Source organism: Daphnia magna, linkage group LG1 (assembly GCF_020631705.1).
Source record: "Daphnia magna isolate NIES linkage group LG1, ASM2063170v1.1, whole genome shotgun sequence".
Lineage (NCBI taxonomy): Eukaryota > Metazoa > Arthropoda > Branchiopoda > Diplostraca > Daphniidae > Daphnia > Daphnia magna.
This window is the reverse complement of record NC_059182.1, coordinates 12,492,852-12,510,525: the sequence shown is the minus strand read 5'-3', so window position 1 is coordinate 12,510,525 and position 17,674 is coordinate 12,492,852. Positions and strand designations below refer to the sequence as shown.

At 40.9% G+C, this 17,674-nt stretch overlaps 3 protein-coding genes across 8 annotated transcripts in view; 2 read left to right on the top strand and 1 right to left on the bottom strand.

Annotated features, from left to right (window-relative positions):
- The first annotated feature begins 614 nt into the window (after window positions 1–614).
- LOC116934574 (alpha-actinin, sarcomeric) lies at window positions 615–12,130 on the top strand. Of its 4 annotated transcripts, none has more exons than XM_032942069.2 (19): window positions 615–771; window positions 881–1,146; window positions 4,534–4,768; window positions 4,849–5,023; window positions 5,244–5,325; window positions 5,429–5,510; window positions 6,426–6,511; window positions 6,908–7,000; window positions 7,083–7,313; window positions 7,445–7,521; window positions 7,725–7,821; window positions 7,903–8,027; window positions 8,101–8,272; window positions 8,353–8,589; window positions 8,874–8,891; window positions 9,061–9,249; window positions 9,320–9,560; window positions 9,868–10,127; window positions 10,184–12,130. In XM_032942069.2, exons 2-19 carry the CDS (start codon window positions 1,036–1,038, stop codon window positions 10,376–10,378), a joined length of 2,706 nt encoding a protein of 901 aa, XP_032797960.1. In that variant the 5' UTR covers window positions 615–771; window positions 881–1,035; the 3' UTR covers window positions 10,379–12,130. The 4 variants fall into 4 exon arrangements, with proteins under 4 accessions (XP_032797960.1, XP_032797953.1, XP_032797969.1 ...); XM_032942062.2 differs by lacking the exon at window positions 6,426–6,511 and adding an exon at window positions 5,786–5,871; XM_032942078.2 differs by lacking the exon at window positions 8,874–8,891.
- A 4-nt stretch (window positions 12,131–12,134) lies between these two features.
- LOC116934661 lies at window positions 12,135–14,102 on the bottom strand. Of its 2 annotated transcripts, XM_045170327.1 has the most exons (6): window positions 13,474–14,102; window positions 13,081–13,385; window positions 12,888–12,973; window positions 12,769–12,808; window positions 12,434–12,653; window positions 12,135–12,374 (listed from the first exon to the last, which is right to left on the bottom strand). In XM_045170327.1, the coding sequence occupies exons 1-6, from the start codon at window positions 13,664–13,666 to the stop codon at window positions 12,220–12,222; spliced, it is 999 nt and encodes a 332-aa protein (XP_045026262.1). In that variant the 5' UTR covers window positions 13,667–14,102; the 3' UTR covers window positions 12,135–12,219. The 2 variants fall into 2 exon arrangements, with proteins under 2 accessions (XP_045026262.1, XP_032798035.2); XM_032942144.2 differs by having other exon boundaries at window positions 13,081–14,102.
- A 98-nt stretch (window positions 14,103–14,200) lies between these two features.
- LOC116934615 (ETS-like protein pointed) overlaps window positions 14,201–17,674 on the top strand; it is a 32,924-nt gene continuing 29,450 nt past the window's right edge. The window contains exon 1 of one of the 2 annotated variants that reach the window (XM_045170282.1): window positions 14,201–14,431. The gene's annotated coding sequence lies outside the window, so the exon portion shown is untranslated. The remainder of the gene's footprint in view (window positions 14,432–17,674) is intronic. The other variant, XM_045170288.1, reaches the window with a different exon arrangement.

Sequence of the window (17,674 nt, the reverse complement as noted above, 5' to 3'; positions counted from 1 at the left end):
CCAATAGAGAAAGAGAAGTTAGTAACCATGGCAGCAAAATGGCGGAAACGTAAGGGCATTATCATCCGTGGGAATAGATGTGCCGTTTCTAGTTCCTTGACCGCTCCACAACGATATATGAAACCGTCTGTAGGCTATATATTAACATGGAGGAGCATGCAGTTTACCATACGACCGGTACTGCGGCACGAAAATAAGTCGACGAAGAGTTGAAATTGGCAAGCAGAAGCATTTCCCGAGAAAATGCCTGGCCAGAGTCGAACGATACGGTTGGACAGGCTGCTTCGTCGCGACGTCTCTGCAGTCCAAATATCCAGCGAGAAAAGAAGGGTACAAGAAAACGTCAAGGTGATTAAACGACGTCTGCTGCTATTTGGTGGGCCACATGTATAACGAGAATTGAGGTAGCACTCTCCCACTAGTACAAAAATGGAGAAATATTCAAAGAATTAAAAAAACAATAATAAACGAATAGACAAAAAAAAAACAAAAAACAAAAAACAAACATGGCTGGCATTAGATTTCAAACTAAAATGGGCTTGGACCTTGGAGTATTCCGCGCCTTGCCTAAAATAAGGCAGCGGTAGTAAGTGCCGAGAGTGTCCGTCGTCTGAATTTGGCGTGGCCACGATGTACAAGCTCGATCGTTGCAGACGGGGAGAAGCAGGAAGAAGCCAGTCGAGGCCCGGTCTTGCAGCCGTCGATCTTGTCCTCACCGGTGAATAAACAGATATCTTGGTTAAAGCGATTCTCTCCTCAAAAATTCGCCTAGTAAGGCTACACGCAATCCATCTTGTTTCACATTTTATTGATTTAGCACAAGCGTTTGTTTGGTTGTTTGTTAACGAGTACTGACGCCAAACTTTTCGTTCAAAAAAAGGGGAGACACCAACAGCTCTCAAGTCTCAGCATCATCCAAACGGAGTGAGGAGCCAACAACGTCGTGTGATTTGGGAAATAGCTCAATCTTTTCCAAGAGGCCATTCAGCCCTTAATTGAAAGGCGAATTAGTTTTCTGTTCTGTTTTCGAGCACGATGGTCGAAATGACGACCATGATGGATGCCAACGGCGTCTACATGGAGCAAGAGGAAGAATGGGAGCGAGAGGGATTACTCGATCCAGCTTGGGAAAAACAACAACGAAAGGTAAAAAACAAACAAAACAAAGCATGCAAATTCAAATATTCTATTGTAGTTTTCTTGACAATAGCTTTACATTAGAATAATAGCAAAGGGTTGTGTTTTTTGTTTGTATCAATGACACTGCGACCGTTCGTCCCATGGTGTGTTTACGATCATGAAACCGCCAGCTTTTTTCCCCCCAGATTTGTTCACAGACATATAAATGTTTGCCTGGTTGCATTCCCTCCAGTTGTGGCAATGTGACCAGAAGTTATTTGTCCGTTAGGTTAAAAAGGGAGGAAAAAAACAAAACAAGGGGAAAATGGTAGTGGAGTCTTTTTAGAGCTTCATTTACGGATAGACAACACACGGACGGGAAAAAACACAAAAAAATACAACGGTAGGAACCTACTCAATATGATCGTGCAACATTTCCCAGCATATAATACTCCCGTGCTGGGCTATGGAACAGAAATAGATGTTTGTTTTTCCACCGACACTCTCTCTCTCCGCATACTCGGCTTGCCCTTTGGACAAAATGGTGCAACGGTCGTCTCGTCATTTCCTGCTATCCAAGTCTGGCAAATTCCAACTTCCTATGAATTTTGTCAACACTTCCGATACCGTTTGACCCAGTTCATTTAAGAAGACAAACAATTTTCAAAAAAAAAAAAAAAAAAATGGAAAACAATTTTTGGAAAACAAAAAATGTGAGCGTTTTCACCTGATGCAACAAGGATGTTTTTCCTTCCGTAGGCGTTCTTATGGCAAGTTCCGGTGTTTGTTCATTCCCAACAAACACCTACAGATTTTCGTTCATATTTATTTATTTTTTTAACCCTTAAATATTCAATTAAATAATACAAGAATTCCTGGTCGTGCATCATTGAAGCGGGGTTTCGTGTTACATAGAATTTTAACCGTCCAAAGCAGACAGTTTAAAAGGCCAACCCGCACCCTTTTCCCCCCACCCTCCTCCCGACGCCTTTGAAATCAGAAAAGAACCGGTGCCCAAAGAAGGGGCTAGAGCCGCCGTTTTCCGGAGCGCCTGCTCTCTCTCTCGCACTCTCTCAAGAAAATCCCGCTCTTGGCGCTCGCGTTCTCTCACGGACAGTGTGTTTAAACTTAGCCCAGATTTAGCTCAGGTTGCTGACACTTCTTTTGCCTCTGCTCTTCTACTTACTCCCGATTTACTTTCGGTCGGTCTCGACGATGAATGTCATAACATTTTGCGACGCTTTTTCTAGACCTTGAATGCTTAAAATTCCCTCCTTGCAACTGACAGATTTTATTTTGCAATTTTTAACCGAATTCTATATTCGTTGCTTAACCGGATCAAAGAGAACGACAGTTGTTTTTTTTTTCAAGGGCTAGATAGAAAAAAAGAAAAGGAATCTGTTGATTGATTTGTTCTCTTATTGATATATAAACAGATGTTTTATGTAGTTTGTGTGTCACAAAACACTTCCTGGATTGGCCGCTTTCCTCCATATGTCGCTTTATTGACCAATAGGGGCAGTTTTTCTTCCTTGTTTTCTTTTTTCAATGAAACCTGTCCTAGTTATACGAAAGCTTTTAACATGCTCATCACGTCGATTGCTATTTTACATTCTTTCGCCATAGCATCTCTAGCGAATAAAATATAAAAAAACAGAGAGAGAGAGAGACAATGATGAATAAATGAAATGAAAAAATACCGGTTCAAAGAGGTCTGATTTTTTGTTGTTGGTGGTCGGCCTCATTGGCGAGAACCAGTTGGTGACACTCGGTTTGGGATGCCGGAATCAAGGCTAGTAGTAATAGGATAATTTTTGATTGCTTGGACGGGGGTGATTCACATCCGTCGGACTGTGACGAACAGAAAATCGTTCCACTGATGTGAGTCCTTCCACGATTACGTCTAATAGAAAAATACTTGTTGCCTCGGCCCTAACACGTGCATCACCCCCACATATGTTGGATTAAAAAAAAAAAAAAAAAAACCGTTTTGAATCAGGTCGTTACCTGGTGGCCACGGGCGACATCCAATTTAAAGAATAAAAGAAAAAAAAACGGCTACAGTTTATGGAATCATTTTTTTAAATTTAAGTTTTCGCCAATAGCCGTGTAATCGGATAGTCGGATAATAACACGAGAATGGCGAATGGGGGTCAGACTAAGGCGTGGATGACGTCATCGCTGGACGATGCGGGAAACTGGCAAAAGATGTGTCGTGAAAACGGTGTTCCGGTTTCGGACCCCCCCGAAATCTATTTTTAGATACGCCTCTCCGTTCTCCTCCATATACTCGTAATAACAAGACGAAAAAGATTTAAAAAGAAAAAAGACGGAGCTCTCCTTTTTTTTTTTTTGCTTTTGCGCACAGGTCGGGGAGTGGACTGAGTAAATTTCGGGGCTACCCGAAAATAGCTTCTTCCTCTACACAGAGCAGACGTGGTGCGGGAGCGGTAACTCTATTTTCGAACGAGACTCGTTTTCCTCATCAAGTAGTACTGTGCTTACTAGTCTGTTGTACTCTTTTTATGTTTAAAAAACAAAACAAAAGAATATGTATCTGGCTGATGGAATCTCCATCATCTGTTAATGAGAAAAAGAAAGATATGGCAGTGTGCGGTTTTGATGAGCACAAAAGAAAACGAACCGAAAACGTGTTGGGGTTTGTCTTGAAGGAATGAATGAATCTTGTTCTTAGGAAGATGAAGCCCCCAAGTATCGGGTTCTCAGATGCGGTTTCGACCGGAAAGATGATCACGAAAGCAACGAATAAGAAAATTACATTTTCTGCGTGTGTCTGTGTGCGCGCGTATGTTTTTTCATAACGAGGTTTGTATTGAAAAAAAAATATATAATAATAATAGAAGAAAAACCACCAGTGTGTCGGAATATATAAATGGAGGGCGAGAATTTAGTGGCCCAGGGTGCCTAAGGTAAAAATGATTACGTCTTTGTTTAGCGCATTTAAATACGTTATACTTCAGCCGTTGAAGATGCGACTGTGGTACAAGTCGACCAGATGGTAACTTCACGCTTCGCGTTTTTAGAACCCGAGGCTCTGTCTCTCTCCTCTTCGAAAAAGACAATCTTGTGTTGTTTTTTTTTTTTTCTTGATTGCTCTGCCCTCCAACGGCCGTCACGTTTCGCCGGCGACCAAAAAAATATTCTTTTGTTCTCGTTTTTTTTTTTTCCTGAAAATTCTCTATGACGATCAACTCGTGAGACGTTTTGTTTTGACAGGCATCTTTTAAAAAGTTCGTTGTGTTTTGAATATTTTTGTTATTTTGTTTAGTTTTGTTTTTGTTTATAGTGTTTAAAAAAAACTACTGCACTTGTATATACTGGTAAAGTCCATAAGCTCGTGAACGGACCATCATCCAAAGACAAATAATTATCGGGTTTTAATTTGATTTTCAGACTTTTACAGCCTGGTGTAATTCTCACCTGCGTAAAGCTGGCACTGGAATCGATAACATTGAGGACGATTTCCGCAACGGCCTCAAGTTGATGCTTCTACTTGAGGTCATCTCGGGTGAAACGTTGCCCAAGCCCGACCGCGGAAAGATGCGTTTCCACAAGATCGCCAACGTCAACAAGGCCCTGGATTTCATCGCCAGCAAAGGCGTCAAACTCGTTTCCATCGGAGCTGAGGGTAGGTTTTGTTTATCTTTAAATATAATATAAGACGTTTAATATTTGTTTGTTGTTGTTTTGTTTTTGTTTTTCAAATAGAAATCGTTGACGGCAACACCAAGATGACGTTGGGTATGATTTGGACCATCATTTTGCGTTTCGCCATTCAAGACATTTCGGTCGAAGAGATGACGGCCAAAGAGGGCTTGTTGCTCTGGTGCCAACGTAAGACGGCTCCCTACAAGAACGTTAACGTCCAGAATTTCCATCTGAGGTATTCGACTGGTTGATCATAACGAGCTTTTCTTTCGAAAAAAAAAAGAAAGAAATAGTATGTTAACACACTATACCGTGAATTGGTTACGGACCGTACGAAAACGACGTTTGCCCTAACGAGTTTTTGTTCAATGAACCGTTGGTTTCCAAGACATAACGTTTCCGCTCTTGTCCCTTTCTTTTTTGTTTTGTTTTGGTTGTTGTTGGAAATGATTCAGCTTCAAGGATGGCCTTGCTTTCTGTGCCTTGATTCACCGCCACCGTCCGGATCTAATACCCAACTACAACCAGCTGTCCAAGGTACGCCCTTGTCAATTCTAATTACCCCCACTTTTTTTTGGTGGTATTTCTAGCTATTTTTAGTGTGGCCAATGACGACATTTCTTTTTTATTTATTTATTAGGATAATCCTTTGGAAAATCTTAACTTGGCTTTTGATGTGGCTGAGAAGTATCTGGACATCCCTCGCATGTTGGACCCTGAAGGTAAAAAAAGATAAAACTCTAAAATCGTGGAACCGTTTGAAAATTTCACGGTGAAATTGGGCAATAACGGCCAGTTAAAAAAACAAAACAAAATAAGGTGACCGGAATTATCGTTGAAGATATGAATTTTTCTGGTATTGAGAGATTAGGATATCAACGAAAACGTTACGAAAAGCAATGTTTGGCAGAAAAGTTTTTTTTTTTTCCTTATCTTTCTTACAACAACAACAGCAAAGTATATATCCGAAAACATAAGTCTCTCGAATGTAAAACAGATCTGATCAACACCCCAAAACCGGATGAGCGTGCAATCATGACGTACGTTTCGTGCTACTACCACGCCTTCCAGGGTGCCCAGCAGGTTAGAACCTGGAACAAAAACAATCACAAATGCTACCTCAGATCGTGGCATGAAACACCCTTTTGGCTGGCATAAATAAATAGACGCAAACGTATGTGAAGAAAGAGAGACGAGCTTTAAAAAAAAAAAATTCAATTAACATTTCTCTCTTTCCCACTTTTCAATTTGGATCCAATCGGGCCTTATAAAGAGAGCTTTGACTGGAACTAAGCAGTTATCTTGAATTAACATCAGCATGACACATGTATGACAGTCAAACTAAACAATTGATAACATTTTTATGTACTTTTATTTCCCATTTTGTGCGTATGCAAACTTTAGCTGAGATGATGGATTACGAAAGGTGACTATACTAATCAGAATGCTTTATCGTTTTTTTTTTCCTTTCTATGTATTCACTGTTGATGCCTGGTGCGCATGCCCGTTCGTCCCGCAAACATTTAAAAACAATGCCAAACTGACCCAACTACCATCTTTGCCCGTTAAAAAAAAAACCCCAAATCTCAAAACCAAACCAAAAATGTTTGTCAATTACAAAACAAATGACAAACTAGACCTTTGCAATTCCGCAATGCCTGACGAGCGTGCCATCATGACCTACGTATCTTCTTATTACCATTGCTTTGCCGGCAAAATAAAGGTAAATTTGGTTCTCCATTCCCAACTGACCTTAACTGATGTCCATATAATTTTTAAAATGTTGACCAAACAACAAAATCAATCGGCGCATTTTGTTATTTTCACGAGATGGTTCGAAAAACAAGAACGAAACAAAAAAAAAAAGTCCTTGATGTGGACACGACAATTTTTCAGTTTGAGGAATTTTCGGCCAGATGATACCGTTAAAAGTGCATGGGTCATATCTTATTGTTTGCTTCTGTGTTGTTCAAGTCGGTTCCATCCGAGCGACTGTGCATGACATGTACCGTCTTCTTTTTTCTTGGTGTCTAGAAGAGTGTGCGTCACCGAGACCTTCCCCGCGCACCGTCTCGTTAACGGAATAACGATGTCATTTTATCTTCTTATTATTTAACAGGCGGAAACCGCAGCTAATCGCATCTGCAAAGTGCTCAAGGTTAACCAGGAGAATGAGCGCCTCATGGAAGAGTACGAGCGTTTGGCCAGCGATGTAAGTTGTTTTTTGTTTTGAAGTGTGGCAAGTCTCTGAGGGGACAAAATTTGCACGCAAAATAATCATTGAATATTGACAGCTTCTGGAGTGGATCAAAAGAACTCTGCCTTGGCTCGAGTCTCGCCAAACGGACAACTCGTTGGCCGGCGTGCAAAAGAAATTGGACGAGTACCGGCAATACCGCCGCAAGCACAAGCCTCCCCGTGTCGAACAGAAGGCCAAGCTGGAAACCAACTTCAACACGCTGCAGACCAAGTTGCGTCTGTCCAACCGACCTGCTTACATGCCCACCGAAGGCAAAATGGTTTCGGTAAGTGCACTCGCGATGCGTAACACCTTTGCCGTACTTTTTTGCGCTATGGAACTTAATTGAAATGGAAGCTCTATATTATAATTTTTTTTTATTTTAACAATTGGTTTTCTTGTTTTTGTTCTGTGTAGGATATCGCCAATGCTTGGAAAGGTTTGGAAGGGTGCGAGAAATCATTTGAGGAGTGGCTCCTCTCTGAAATGATGAGGTAAAAACACGTAACAGCTTGACTGTCTTTTACGTACGTGCCCTCGAGCTAACTAACTTTCATGGACAAAGTGCGCTGGCCTAGCACCGTCACAGTCACGTGCGGTTAAATTGTCAGAAGTGCTCGATTTTGCCAATTACTTTTTTTTCTTTCTCTACAAAAAAAAAAAATCTTTTTTTTTAAACAATCGTTTTGATTTTCAGACTGGAACGTTTGGACCATTTGGCTCAAAAGTTCAAGCACAAATCAGACATCCATCAAGGATGGACTCAAGGCAAAGAAGAAATGCTTTCTTCCCAGGTAAAAGATTCCCATTGATTAACTTGATTGTGTTACATTGTAAGTCCATTCCTCTTTTTTTCTTTCATGACGTCTTTACAGGATTTCCGTTCGTGTCGCTTGCCGGAATTGAAGGCACTGAAGAAGAAACACGAAGCCTTCGAGAGTGACTTGGCTGCTCACCAGGATCGCGTCGAACAAATCGCTGCCATCGCTCAAGAACTCAAGTATTGCCCACTGACAGCGATGGCCATTAATGTCGTTTGTTTATTAACGTCTGCTTTTGATTGTTGTTTTCAGTGCGTTGGATTACCACGACACGGCTTCGGTTAACGCCCGCTGTCAGCTTATTTGCGATCAATGGGATCGGTTAGGATCACTGACTCAATCGCGTCGCCAAGCTTTGGAGGAGGCCGAACGAGTGCTCGAAAAGATTGATCAACTTCATTTGGAATTTGCCAAGAGGGCTGCGGTAACAAAGAATCATCCTTATTTTAAGGCTTCTCGTTTCAAGCTTATCGTATGTCTTTTTGTTTAAAACAACGCAAATAGCCTTTCAACAACTGGTTGGACGGAGCCCGCGAAGACTTGGTGGACATGTTTATCGTCCACACAATGGAAGAGATTCAAGGCTTGCTCGATGCCCACGAACAATTCAAAGCCACCCTGGGTGAGGCGGACAAAGAATATCAATCGATCGTTGGCCTGGTTCAACAAGTTGAATCGATTGCCGGTCAGCACAGCATCCCCGGTGGACTGGATAATCCTTACACCAGTCTGACAGCCAAGGTAAAACGGCGCTCTAGCAAAAAAAAATATTGAGTTTTAATCTCCTCATTAAAATGACTGACAATGCGCTAAATCGATAACAAATTCTAATTTCCTTCAAAATGAAATGAATTTTTTGCTGATGATTTTACGAACGATGCGCTTCAAGTGACGCTTACAAACCGGCTCATGCCATTTGATTTGAAACATTTTGTGTGTCTGTGTGTGCGCGACCCAAACTAACTAATTTTCTTGAAACAAATATTTATTTATTTTTTGCTGCAAATCCCCGTTATAAAAAAAAGGATGAATCATCACCCAAGGTAAAAAATATGCCTGTTTTGCTTGTTGGTGTAGGGCCTATGGGTGGCTATTTGTGCATCTCTTAGTTCTTGCTTCCCTTTTTTATCATTTTTCCCCCAACTATCTTATTCTGCATATTTCGATTTGTCTCATTTGACTCTTTTCTTTTTCCACGGTGTGCATTTATAGGACATTACTTCTAAATGGGCGGAAGTCCGTCAGTTGGTTCCACAAAGGGACGGCACTCTTCAAGCTGAGCTGCGTAAACAGCAGAACAATGAGCTTATGCGCCGCCAGTTTGCCGAAAAAGCCAACTCGGTTGGACCGTGGATCGAGCGCCAAATGGACGCCGTGGCTTCTATTGCAATGGGCATGCAGGTCTGTCGTACATCATTTGAAAGACTTCGCCTTTGATCTCAACTGATTTTGTTTTTTGGGGTTTTTTTAGGGCTCTTTGGAGGATCAATTGGTACGTTTGAAGGAATACGAGCAAAACGTCTACGCCTACAAGTCGCATATGGAAGAACTGGAGAAGCTCAACCAAGGCATCCAAGAATCGATGGTCTTTGAAAACCGATACACCCAGTACACCATGGAAACGCTGCGAGTCGGCTGGGAGCAATTGCTCACCTCTATCAATCGCAATATCAACGAAGTTGAAAACCAGATTCTGACACGCGATTCGAAAGGTATCAAAGTCTAAACGTTGCACTCTGCGTCTTTTTATCGGCCGGAAACGTCAACTTTTGACCAGCTCATCACCCAAAACGTGTATTTAAAAAAAAAAAAGAGACAGACTTTTTAGTCCAGAATTTAATGGATCGTCGCCGAAATTGCTGACTCGTGTGGGCGGATGTTTACCTCGAGACAAGCAAAAGATCATTGAACCCTTGCATAATCTTTTTTTTTTTTTTTTCAAATATGCGGGCGTTGTAGAAATGTGTTTCTTCGTTGCACTTGTTCTGACCGAGTCCTTTTCTATGTTTGCGCTTTAAGGTATCACCCAAGAACAGTTGAACGAATTCCGAAGCTCGTTCAACCACTTCGATAAGAACCGTGTCGGCCACCTGAAGCCGGACGAGTACAAGTCATGTTTGGTCAGCTTGGGTTATTCGCTCGGCAAGGACAAGCAAGGAGATATTGACTTCCAACGTATCATGGCTATCGTTGATCCCAACAACAGCGGCTACGTCCTATTTGATGCCTTCCTCGATTTTATGACGCGAGAGTCCACCGACTCGGACACAGCCGAACAGGTTTACAAGCCAAAACAATTTTCCCCTTCATGATTGACCCCATTTTTGTTCGACAGGTGATTGATTCGTTCCGCATCTTGGCCGGTGACAAACCTTACATCTTGCCGGATGAGTTGCGTCGCGAACTGCCACCCGACCAGGCCGAATACTGCATCCAACGCATGCAGCCCTACAAGGGCCCGGATGGTATTCCTGAAGCCCTGGACTACATGTCATTCTCCACGGCACTTTATGGCGAGTCCGATCTGTAAAAAAAAAAAAGGAGAAGAAGAAGAAGAAATTAAAGAAAGAAGGAAAAGAGAATACGAATTTAGAAGCCACCGAAACGAGAAAAGGAGAAGAAAAACGAAACAACGAGGCAACTTTGTTTAGCAATCGGAATATCAACAACGCCGCCGCCACCACTCTTGTGTTACCATAATTATACCTACCAACTACGTCATAGGGTCCTCTCGGGAAAAGAAAGAAATTTTTCAATGTTCAGCCTACGAGACTAAAAACAAAACAAACAAAAACAAAAAAAAAAAAAACATTCAGAAGGAACCAATCGCCGACCGGTTTAGCGTGTGGAGACAACGAGCGACAGAGAGAAAAAGAGAGCGATGGATATATTTAAAAAAATGAAAAGGAAAAAAGAACTCACTGCCTTTGTTTGTTTTTTTTTAATCTTCATTTTTTTTCTTTTGTTTTACTGCTAACATATCTTTCGTCGACTGGCACTGAGTCTTAAACCATTTATTCTATAATTTTTTCTTTTGTTTTTCGTTATTTTTCTTCTTATTCCCTCTTTTCTGTTGACTCTCCCTCGCCGGAACTCCCTCCTTCTTCTTCACCCCCCCACCAATGCACACACACACACACGTTCAGTGTCCTAATTGACTTAACCTTCACTTTAGGTTCCTTCTCCCTCTCCTCTGTGTTGCTGCTCTCCTCGTGTGTGTTTGCGTGCGGTTAAAACGTAGGCCGGTTTCTTTTTTAAATAGAAAATAAGGGCGTGAAGCGCGTCCAGGGCAAGTCTAGTCGTTGCTAAGCAGAGAAACACACACACACACACATACATTTAAGAAAAACATGCAAAATCAAATATTAAAAGAAACTTTTAACTTAAAGGAGAGGAGATGCAAAAAAGTGGCCAAACTGTTTATCACACACACACACACCGAAATCTTTTGTTTCTTCTATTGGGTGGGGGAGTAACATCGTGACAATTGTATTAGAATTTGTCTATTTGAGACGTTACGTGAGGGAGAAAACCGTCACTTGTGGCTTCTTTTTTTTTCATTTTTATACACAAAATCATTTACCTTTTTTTTTTGTCGTCTTTACTTTTTTTCTGTTCGTCTAGTTAACCCCTGACGCTGCTGATTATTTACCTTTCAACAAACAAACAAAAATAAATCTTTTGTCCTTTGTCCTCTTCTCCTACCCCGAAACATTTAGCCATGTGTTGTTATTATTATTATTTTTTTTTTTTCGGGGAGTTGCCGCGCTTTAACCTGATGATTCTTTTGAGACTCGTCACCTCAACGTGACCCTCCTGTGTGATGTTTTTTTTTTTTTTTCTCTTTCAGAAAGAATTTAAAAAAAAAAGAATTGAGATAACATTAACGCAGATCGGTATTTGCAGTTAATACAATGGCGGGTCGTTCCCACTCTCTTTTTCTCTCTTCTGATATATTATAGTCTTCTAATAATATCTAATGATATATCCTACTAAAAAAGAAAAGCGCTATTTTTTTTTCCTCCACTTCTCTGCTTTCAATAGTTTCGCTGTCGTGGACAAAGAAACCTGGATTAATTTAAAAAATAAACATACGCTGCTTTTTTCCTTGTTTAAATACTTTCATGACCTCCTCCGCATCCTCCCGCTCCTTCCATTATTTTTTCTTCAATTTTTATTAAATCTATATATTTTTTTTTGATTTTTGATTTTCGTGTTTGGAAACATGGCCAGGTGTTCACATGGAGAGAAACGAGAAGAAATATAAAAAAGAAAAGAAAAACGTCTCGTGTTTGACATTCTATATATCAACGCATTAAAAAAAAATTTAGTTGACTTCAATTAAAAATGGAATCATAAAATGAAACGGTTTTACTCTAAATCCTTGGCCGTAGCGCAGTCCGAGTTCATCAACGTCTTCATTGACCTTTCCACGGCCTCCACCAAACTAGGGAAATTGGGATCCATTAGGTAATGGCGGAGGAGGTCCGGTACCAGTTCAAGGGAATTGCCAACATCCGCATAATCTACGCGTCAAAGACGTTCTGTTTTTAGTTGGACAAAAATCAATAATCGATGAATTTACCTGAAGGCCATTTGGAATTTTGAGGATCTAAAACGGCTGCAGCCAACTGTTGGAGCGAGATGGCGCATGTAGGTTCATGATGGTCGTCGTTTTGACCTTGTCGATCGGCGTCGTGTAAAGTAAAAAAACGGGACAGGTGACAAGCGCAGGCGTCAGCCACAGCCGTTGGTTCTTCCTGGTCGTTGGCTAGAAAGCGAATACGAAATTTGCGGCTGGTTTCCTGGTGCGTGACAAAATTCAATAACCATTTATTAAAAACAAGCAAACGAGAGGAAAAAAAACAAACAAACAAACAAATAAAAAGGCTGGGAAATTTGACAACACACGAGACTCACCTTGGTATTGGAAATGAAAAACAGCATGTTGGGTCCACGTCTTAATAAACCGAATGAAAATTGTTCGTAAAAATTGGAAAATATTTAAAGAGGATTTAACTAACGTAAAATTCGATTACTTAATAGCCCTCCAGATTCCTTGGGCTTCCGTCAAGTTGATGCACTCGAGCAGCATATCATCGTGGACAATTTGAATATAATGGCGCTATATTGAATACCAAAAATGGTTGCATTGAAAATCAAAAGTAATGCTTTTTAAAAGAACAAAAAAAAAAAAACCAAGGCTGTAGAAACATAATCATAAAATCTCACTTGAGTAATTTGAATCCACATGTCGTGGGGGTCTCCAGCCGTTCTCTCTTGCCACGTTCCAACGCCCTGACTTTGGCTGATGATAAAGTTAGCATATTTGGACAAGGGCCATCGCGCCAACGTGTTGTTATTGTTGTTAGTGTTGCAAACAGGACTGGGCAGAAGCGAAACGGCACCAGATGGATTATTTTCGGATGCTGCTGCTGACGATGATGTACTTGCCGTCACAACTTGTGGTTTAGCTTTGCTTCTCAGTAGTCTGGATCCCTGGCTCGCCATTTTAAATTTACGAACGACGATAGGAACTTGATGGAAAAAAAGAAAAAGCGAGGGGTTCAAAACAAAACAAGATATTTTTTGTCACCAGACACCAACTCATGAACGACCACTCACAGCCAACTCTTTGAATGGCGGTTTGTGGTGAACCCAAATAACACGAGCGTGAAGAAATGTGCCTTAACGATGCAGACGATCTTCTCATTTTCGCCGCCATCTTGTGTATTATTAATTCTTTTCCCGTGGTCTGAAACAAACGTCGCCTGCGAATGGCGACATAATAATAAAAAAAACGAAACAAATGCCGCATTTTTAATTATAGCTCTGAGAAATAAAACAAGCAGCATGATTTCAATGTCATTTGAAAGGTATTGATGGCAGTTAGCCAGCCGTTTCGAGACACTCCTCGAATCAACAGCAATAGAGGTTTCAAGTCTCAAACCAAGGCCGACTAATGCTTATGTAACTGTCGGCATGTTTAATTCAACAGATTTATCACGCAGTAAATCACTTCTACAAGTCGTTCTCGAGTATGTGGAAGAGGACCAGAGAGAGAGACCGACAAATGGCCTCGCGATTGAAAAGAAAAAAAACCGGCATCAGGGGTGAAATACGATCCTCCCTTAAGTTGCAAGAACCGTTCGCTAGATGTCGTTGAACATTTGAAGAGGGTAGACGGACGAGGAGATGAAAAAAAGCCCCTTCAGTTTCATTCATAAAAAAGAAGAAGAGGGAAGAAATGAAAATGGGAGGAGCTAGAGCCAACTGAGAAGAGGCATATAGTCATACACAGTGAAGGAGTCTCATGGCAACGGCCACGCAAATGCACGAGCAGTACTGACGAAACGTCAACCCCCCCGCGTGTGTGCTCACTTCCAGCCCGTGAACAGCAAGATCAAAACTAAAATTTCCTCTTGCCTGAGTGGACGTGTACTCACTTGCCGTCATCGACACACATGTGGACACTCTAGAAATCGTCGTTGTGTTTTTGTTTGTTTTTGTGTGTGCGCCCTTTTTTGTGTGTTGTTGACCGTTTTCAACTATCTCGTTCGTCGAACACACTTCATTTCACCAGGTAAGACTCTCTCTCACTTGATTTGCACATCAGTTTTATTTCAATTAGCATTACCGGTTTCTACGAGTGTAGGTGACAATATTACGACACGTTGTTCTTGACGTCATTTTGACCCTTTGGAAAAGCTTATCGTTTTCTATCTCTGTTGATAACACGTTGCATTTCGACACGAGTTCGACAAGTTCAACTCCAAAACAAATACGGCGGTTATTTCAAACTCTTGTTGTTGCCATTATTATTATATTTCGAGGGGGCGGTTATGATATCGTGGGAAATCAGTGTTTCATTTTTCGTAACGCCTCGAGGCTGGTCGCTTTTTATTGTAATGGCTGCGCCCTTGGTCCTTATACACGTAAAAAAATCTCCCTCCCCCCTCACCGAGCCACCGGTGAATTAAGGAATACAATAATAAAAGTGTATCCAAGGGTGGGAAGACACACAACAATGTAGCTACTTGCTCTTCTTCTTCTTCTTCTTCATGTTATTATGATTTAATTTTTAATACTTGCAAGATTCACCCCTTTTGATTGTTGTCGGGCCTCTTCTTTTTTTCTGAACGGTCTGAACGCTTTTCAGTTGCTCGTCCGAAAAGACTCGAATTTCAAAAGGGGGGGTGCCAAAAAAATAAAAAAACCTTTTTTATTTTTTAGGGAGAGAGAGGGGGGTTTGGTTGAGCGCCATATAATACGATGAGTAATACGAGATTGGCAACGTTATAACCGAAAAATATCACTCTCTTTTTCTGTTGTTCAGAGGAGGGTAGGACAAGTTCTTTTGTATTGTGAGAGTGTCTCATCAAATCCATTCCCAGAAAGAAGAGCTGCTCATCTCTAGAACTCTTAACATATTCAAACTACTAAACACGGGGCAAAAATAATCTTTCCCCACCCCACTTCTCCACTCGATTTCTATCTCGTTTTTATTTTAATAGCGATTTTTTTCTTCTTACTGTTGTAAATTCTACTTCAAGTCTTGTTACTTTTATTTTTTTCGAAAAATGGGATCTCTATAAAAGTTACTGTCGTTAGCTTTTTAATGGAGCTCTCGTCTCCCTCCCCTTCCACTATTTTATGTTTTGTGAATAGAAAAAGAGACTCTCCTCGAGTCTCCCCATCTCCATTCATCTCGTGATTGTTCACTTTTTTTTTTCTTGCTCTCCGGCCAAAGGGGTCAGTGTGTGTTAAGGTGGTAGATGATTGCACGACGCAAAGGGGGGGAGAGAACAGGTAGCTGAAGAGGTGCCTCAGGTGAGTGTTATGAAACAACCCCATGTGTGTGTGTGAGCGAGCACACGTGAAAAACTTATGTATATGACCCTATAATGTAATTGAGCAATAGTTTCTTCTCACGGTCCTTCTGCTTACTATGCAAATGATTTCATCTCCTTTTTTTTTGGTTTCTCGTAAAAAAATAAGAAAATAAAGGGAAACATTTTCGAATTTAAAGCCCTCTGCTCGTGAGATGACCGGATGCGGTCGATTTAAAACATTAATGAACTCTCTCTCTCTCTCCAGCTTTTTTTTTCGTGTTTTTGTGTTGACCCCACCGGAGGGTGGACTATTATTCTCGTTACCTTGTCATGTACAACCATCAACAGTTTGAAAATCCAGGGCTTCCGGTTGCTATTTTGTGAATGTAATTGAAAGTCTATGAGAGAGAGAGGCTCCTGTCGTCGTGCCCAGTCACGTGATCTTTGTCTTGTTTCATTGTGTTACACCCTATTCAAAGATGCAGATTGAAATGTGAAAAGAAAACTAAATTTGCTCTTAACAGTAGTTGCTCTCTCTATCTCATTTTTTATCTTAATCAAGAGCGGAAATGACGGAGCCATAATCTCTTTAAAGGTAATTGCCTTTAGATCATCAAAGGGTTCAAAGGTGTGGCCATCTACTTTTTTTTTAATGCGATAAGGCGGACCAATCCACTAAACGTAAAACTCCTCCCGTTGCAGGTGTTAATTTTAAGTAACCCAAACTTGAACTGTTTCATTTCATTCGTTTGAAAAATTCACGGCACTTGAGCCAACTTCTTTCACCTAATGCGTCGATGAATAATGAAGGATAACGATTCTAAAATTTGCAAATTAAAAAGCACTCTTGGCAACTACTACGCACAAAATTGAAAGCTAAAAGCCAAAAAAAAAAAAAAGAGTAGATGACACAGAAAAGAGAGTGACCTTATTTCTTAAAATTTAATTTGATATGGGGGGGGGGGATGCAGCGTATAGTGTTAAGAATGACCCCGGTACGAACACACACAACCATACGCTGGCCATCTGTTGCTTCTGTTCAGTTGCTCCAGGGGGTTTATACACTATATGGAACCTGTTGGTAGTTAAACAAGTGAAAGAAGATGAGGGTGGAGGGTGAAGAAGTTGTTCCCATCACACACACACACACACAAAAGAGAAAGAAAAAAGACAACGTGAGAAAGAGGCTCACCCCCCACAAGTCCCTGGGAGGTCATCCACTCTGTACTTATTATTATTGGATTATATCGATAACATTTGACTAATCGTCTTTGAGAGTAATTGACCCTGTGTGTTTACCGTGTCAATCCGACTTCCGGATGAAAAGAGATCCCCCCCTTTATTTCCTACGGCCTCTAATCTACATAAATTGTCGTTAGTTTTCTTCATCTTTTTTTTTATTTAGAACAATAGCGCACCCCACCGTTCAAGTCCAAAAGAAAAGCATGAACGTGAGTCACAGTTTTTACACACAGTGCGAGAAATGGCTGCCATAAGTGTAAGAAACATGGGGTGAGGCCAGCGTGAGAGATGCGTTGGTTAGTGCGAAGTTTACTCTTCTTCATGGGTTGGTAGTTTTATAAATAGAATAAGAAGCTCCGAGCCGACCGAACGGGCCGCCCCTTCGCAGGCGAAACGCGCGGGTCGCTTGAATGGCTTTCCGTTTCGGACTTGGGTGTCTATGACGCGCATTGCCACGACTCGCCCCCCTTTTTTCAAAACATAAAATATAAAAATGGGAGCTGATGGTTCATCCCTTAATCAGAAATTAAAATTTTGCATATGGAAAAACAACGGAGTTTCTTTTTACGATTTTACTGGTCACAGAAGATGATCTGATAAGGAAAAAAAGTTCACGTCTCAGATATCTTTGACACTCACTCAGCATTTTTTCTATTTTCTTTAATTTTCCTTTTTATTTGCTCTTTTTAAAAAAAATGTTTGAATGACGATGACTTGTGCTTGACCTTGACAAAGTGTAACGAAAATTGATT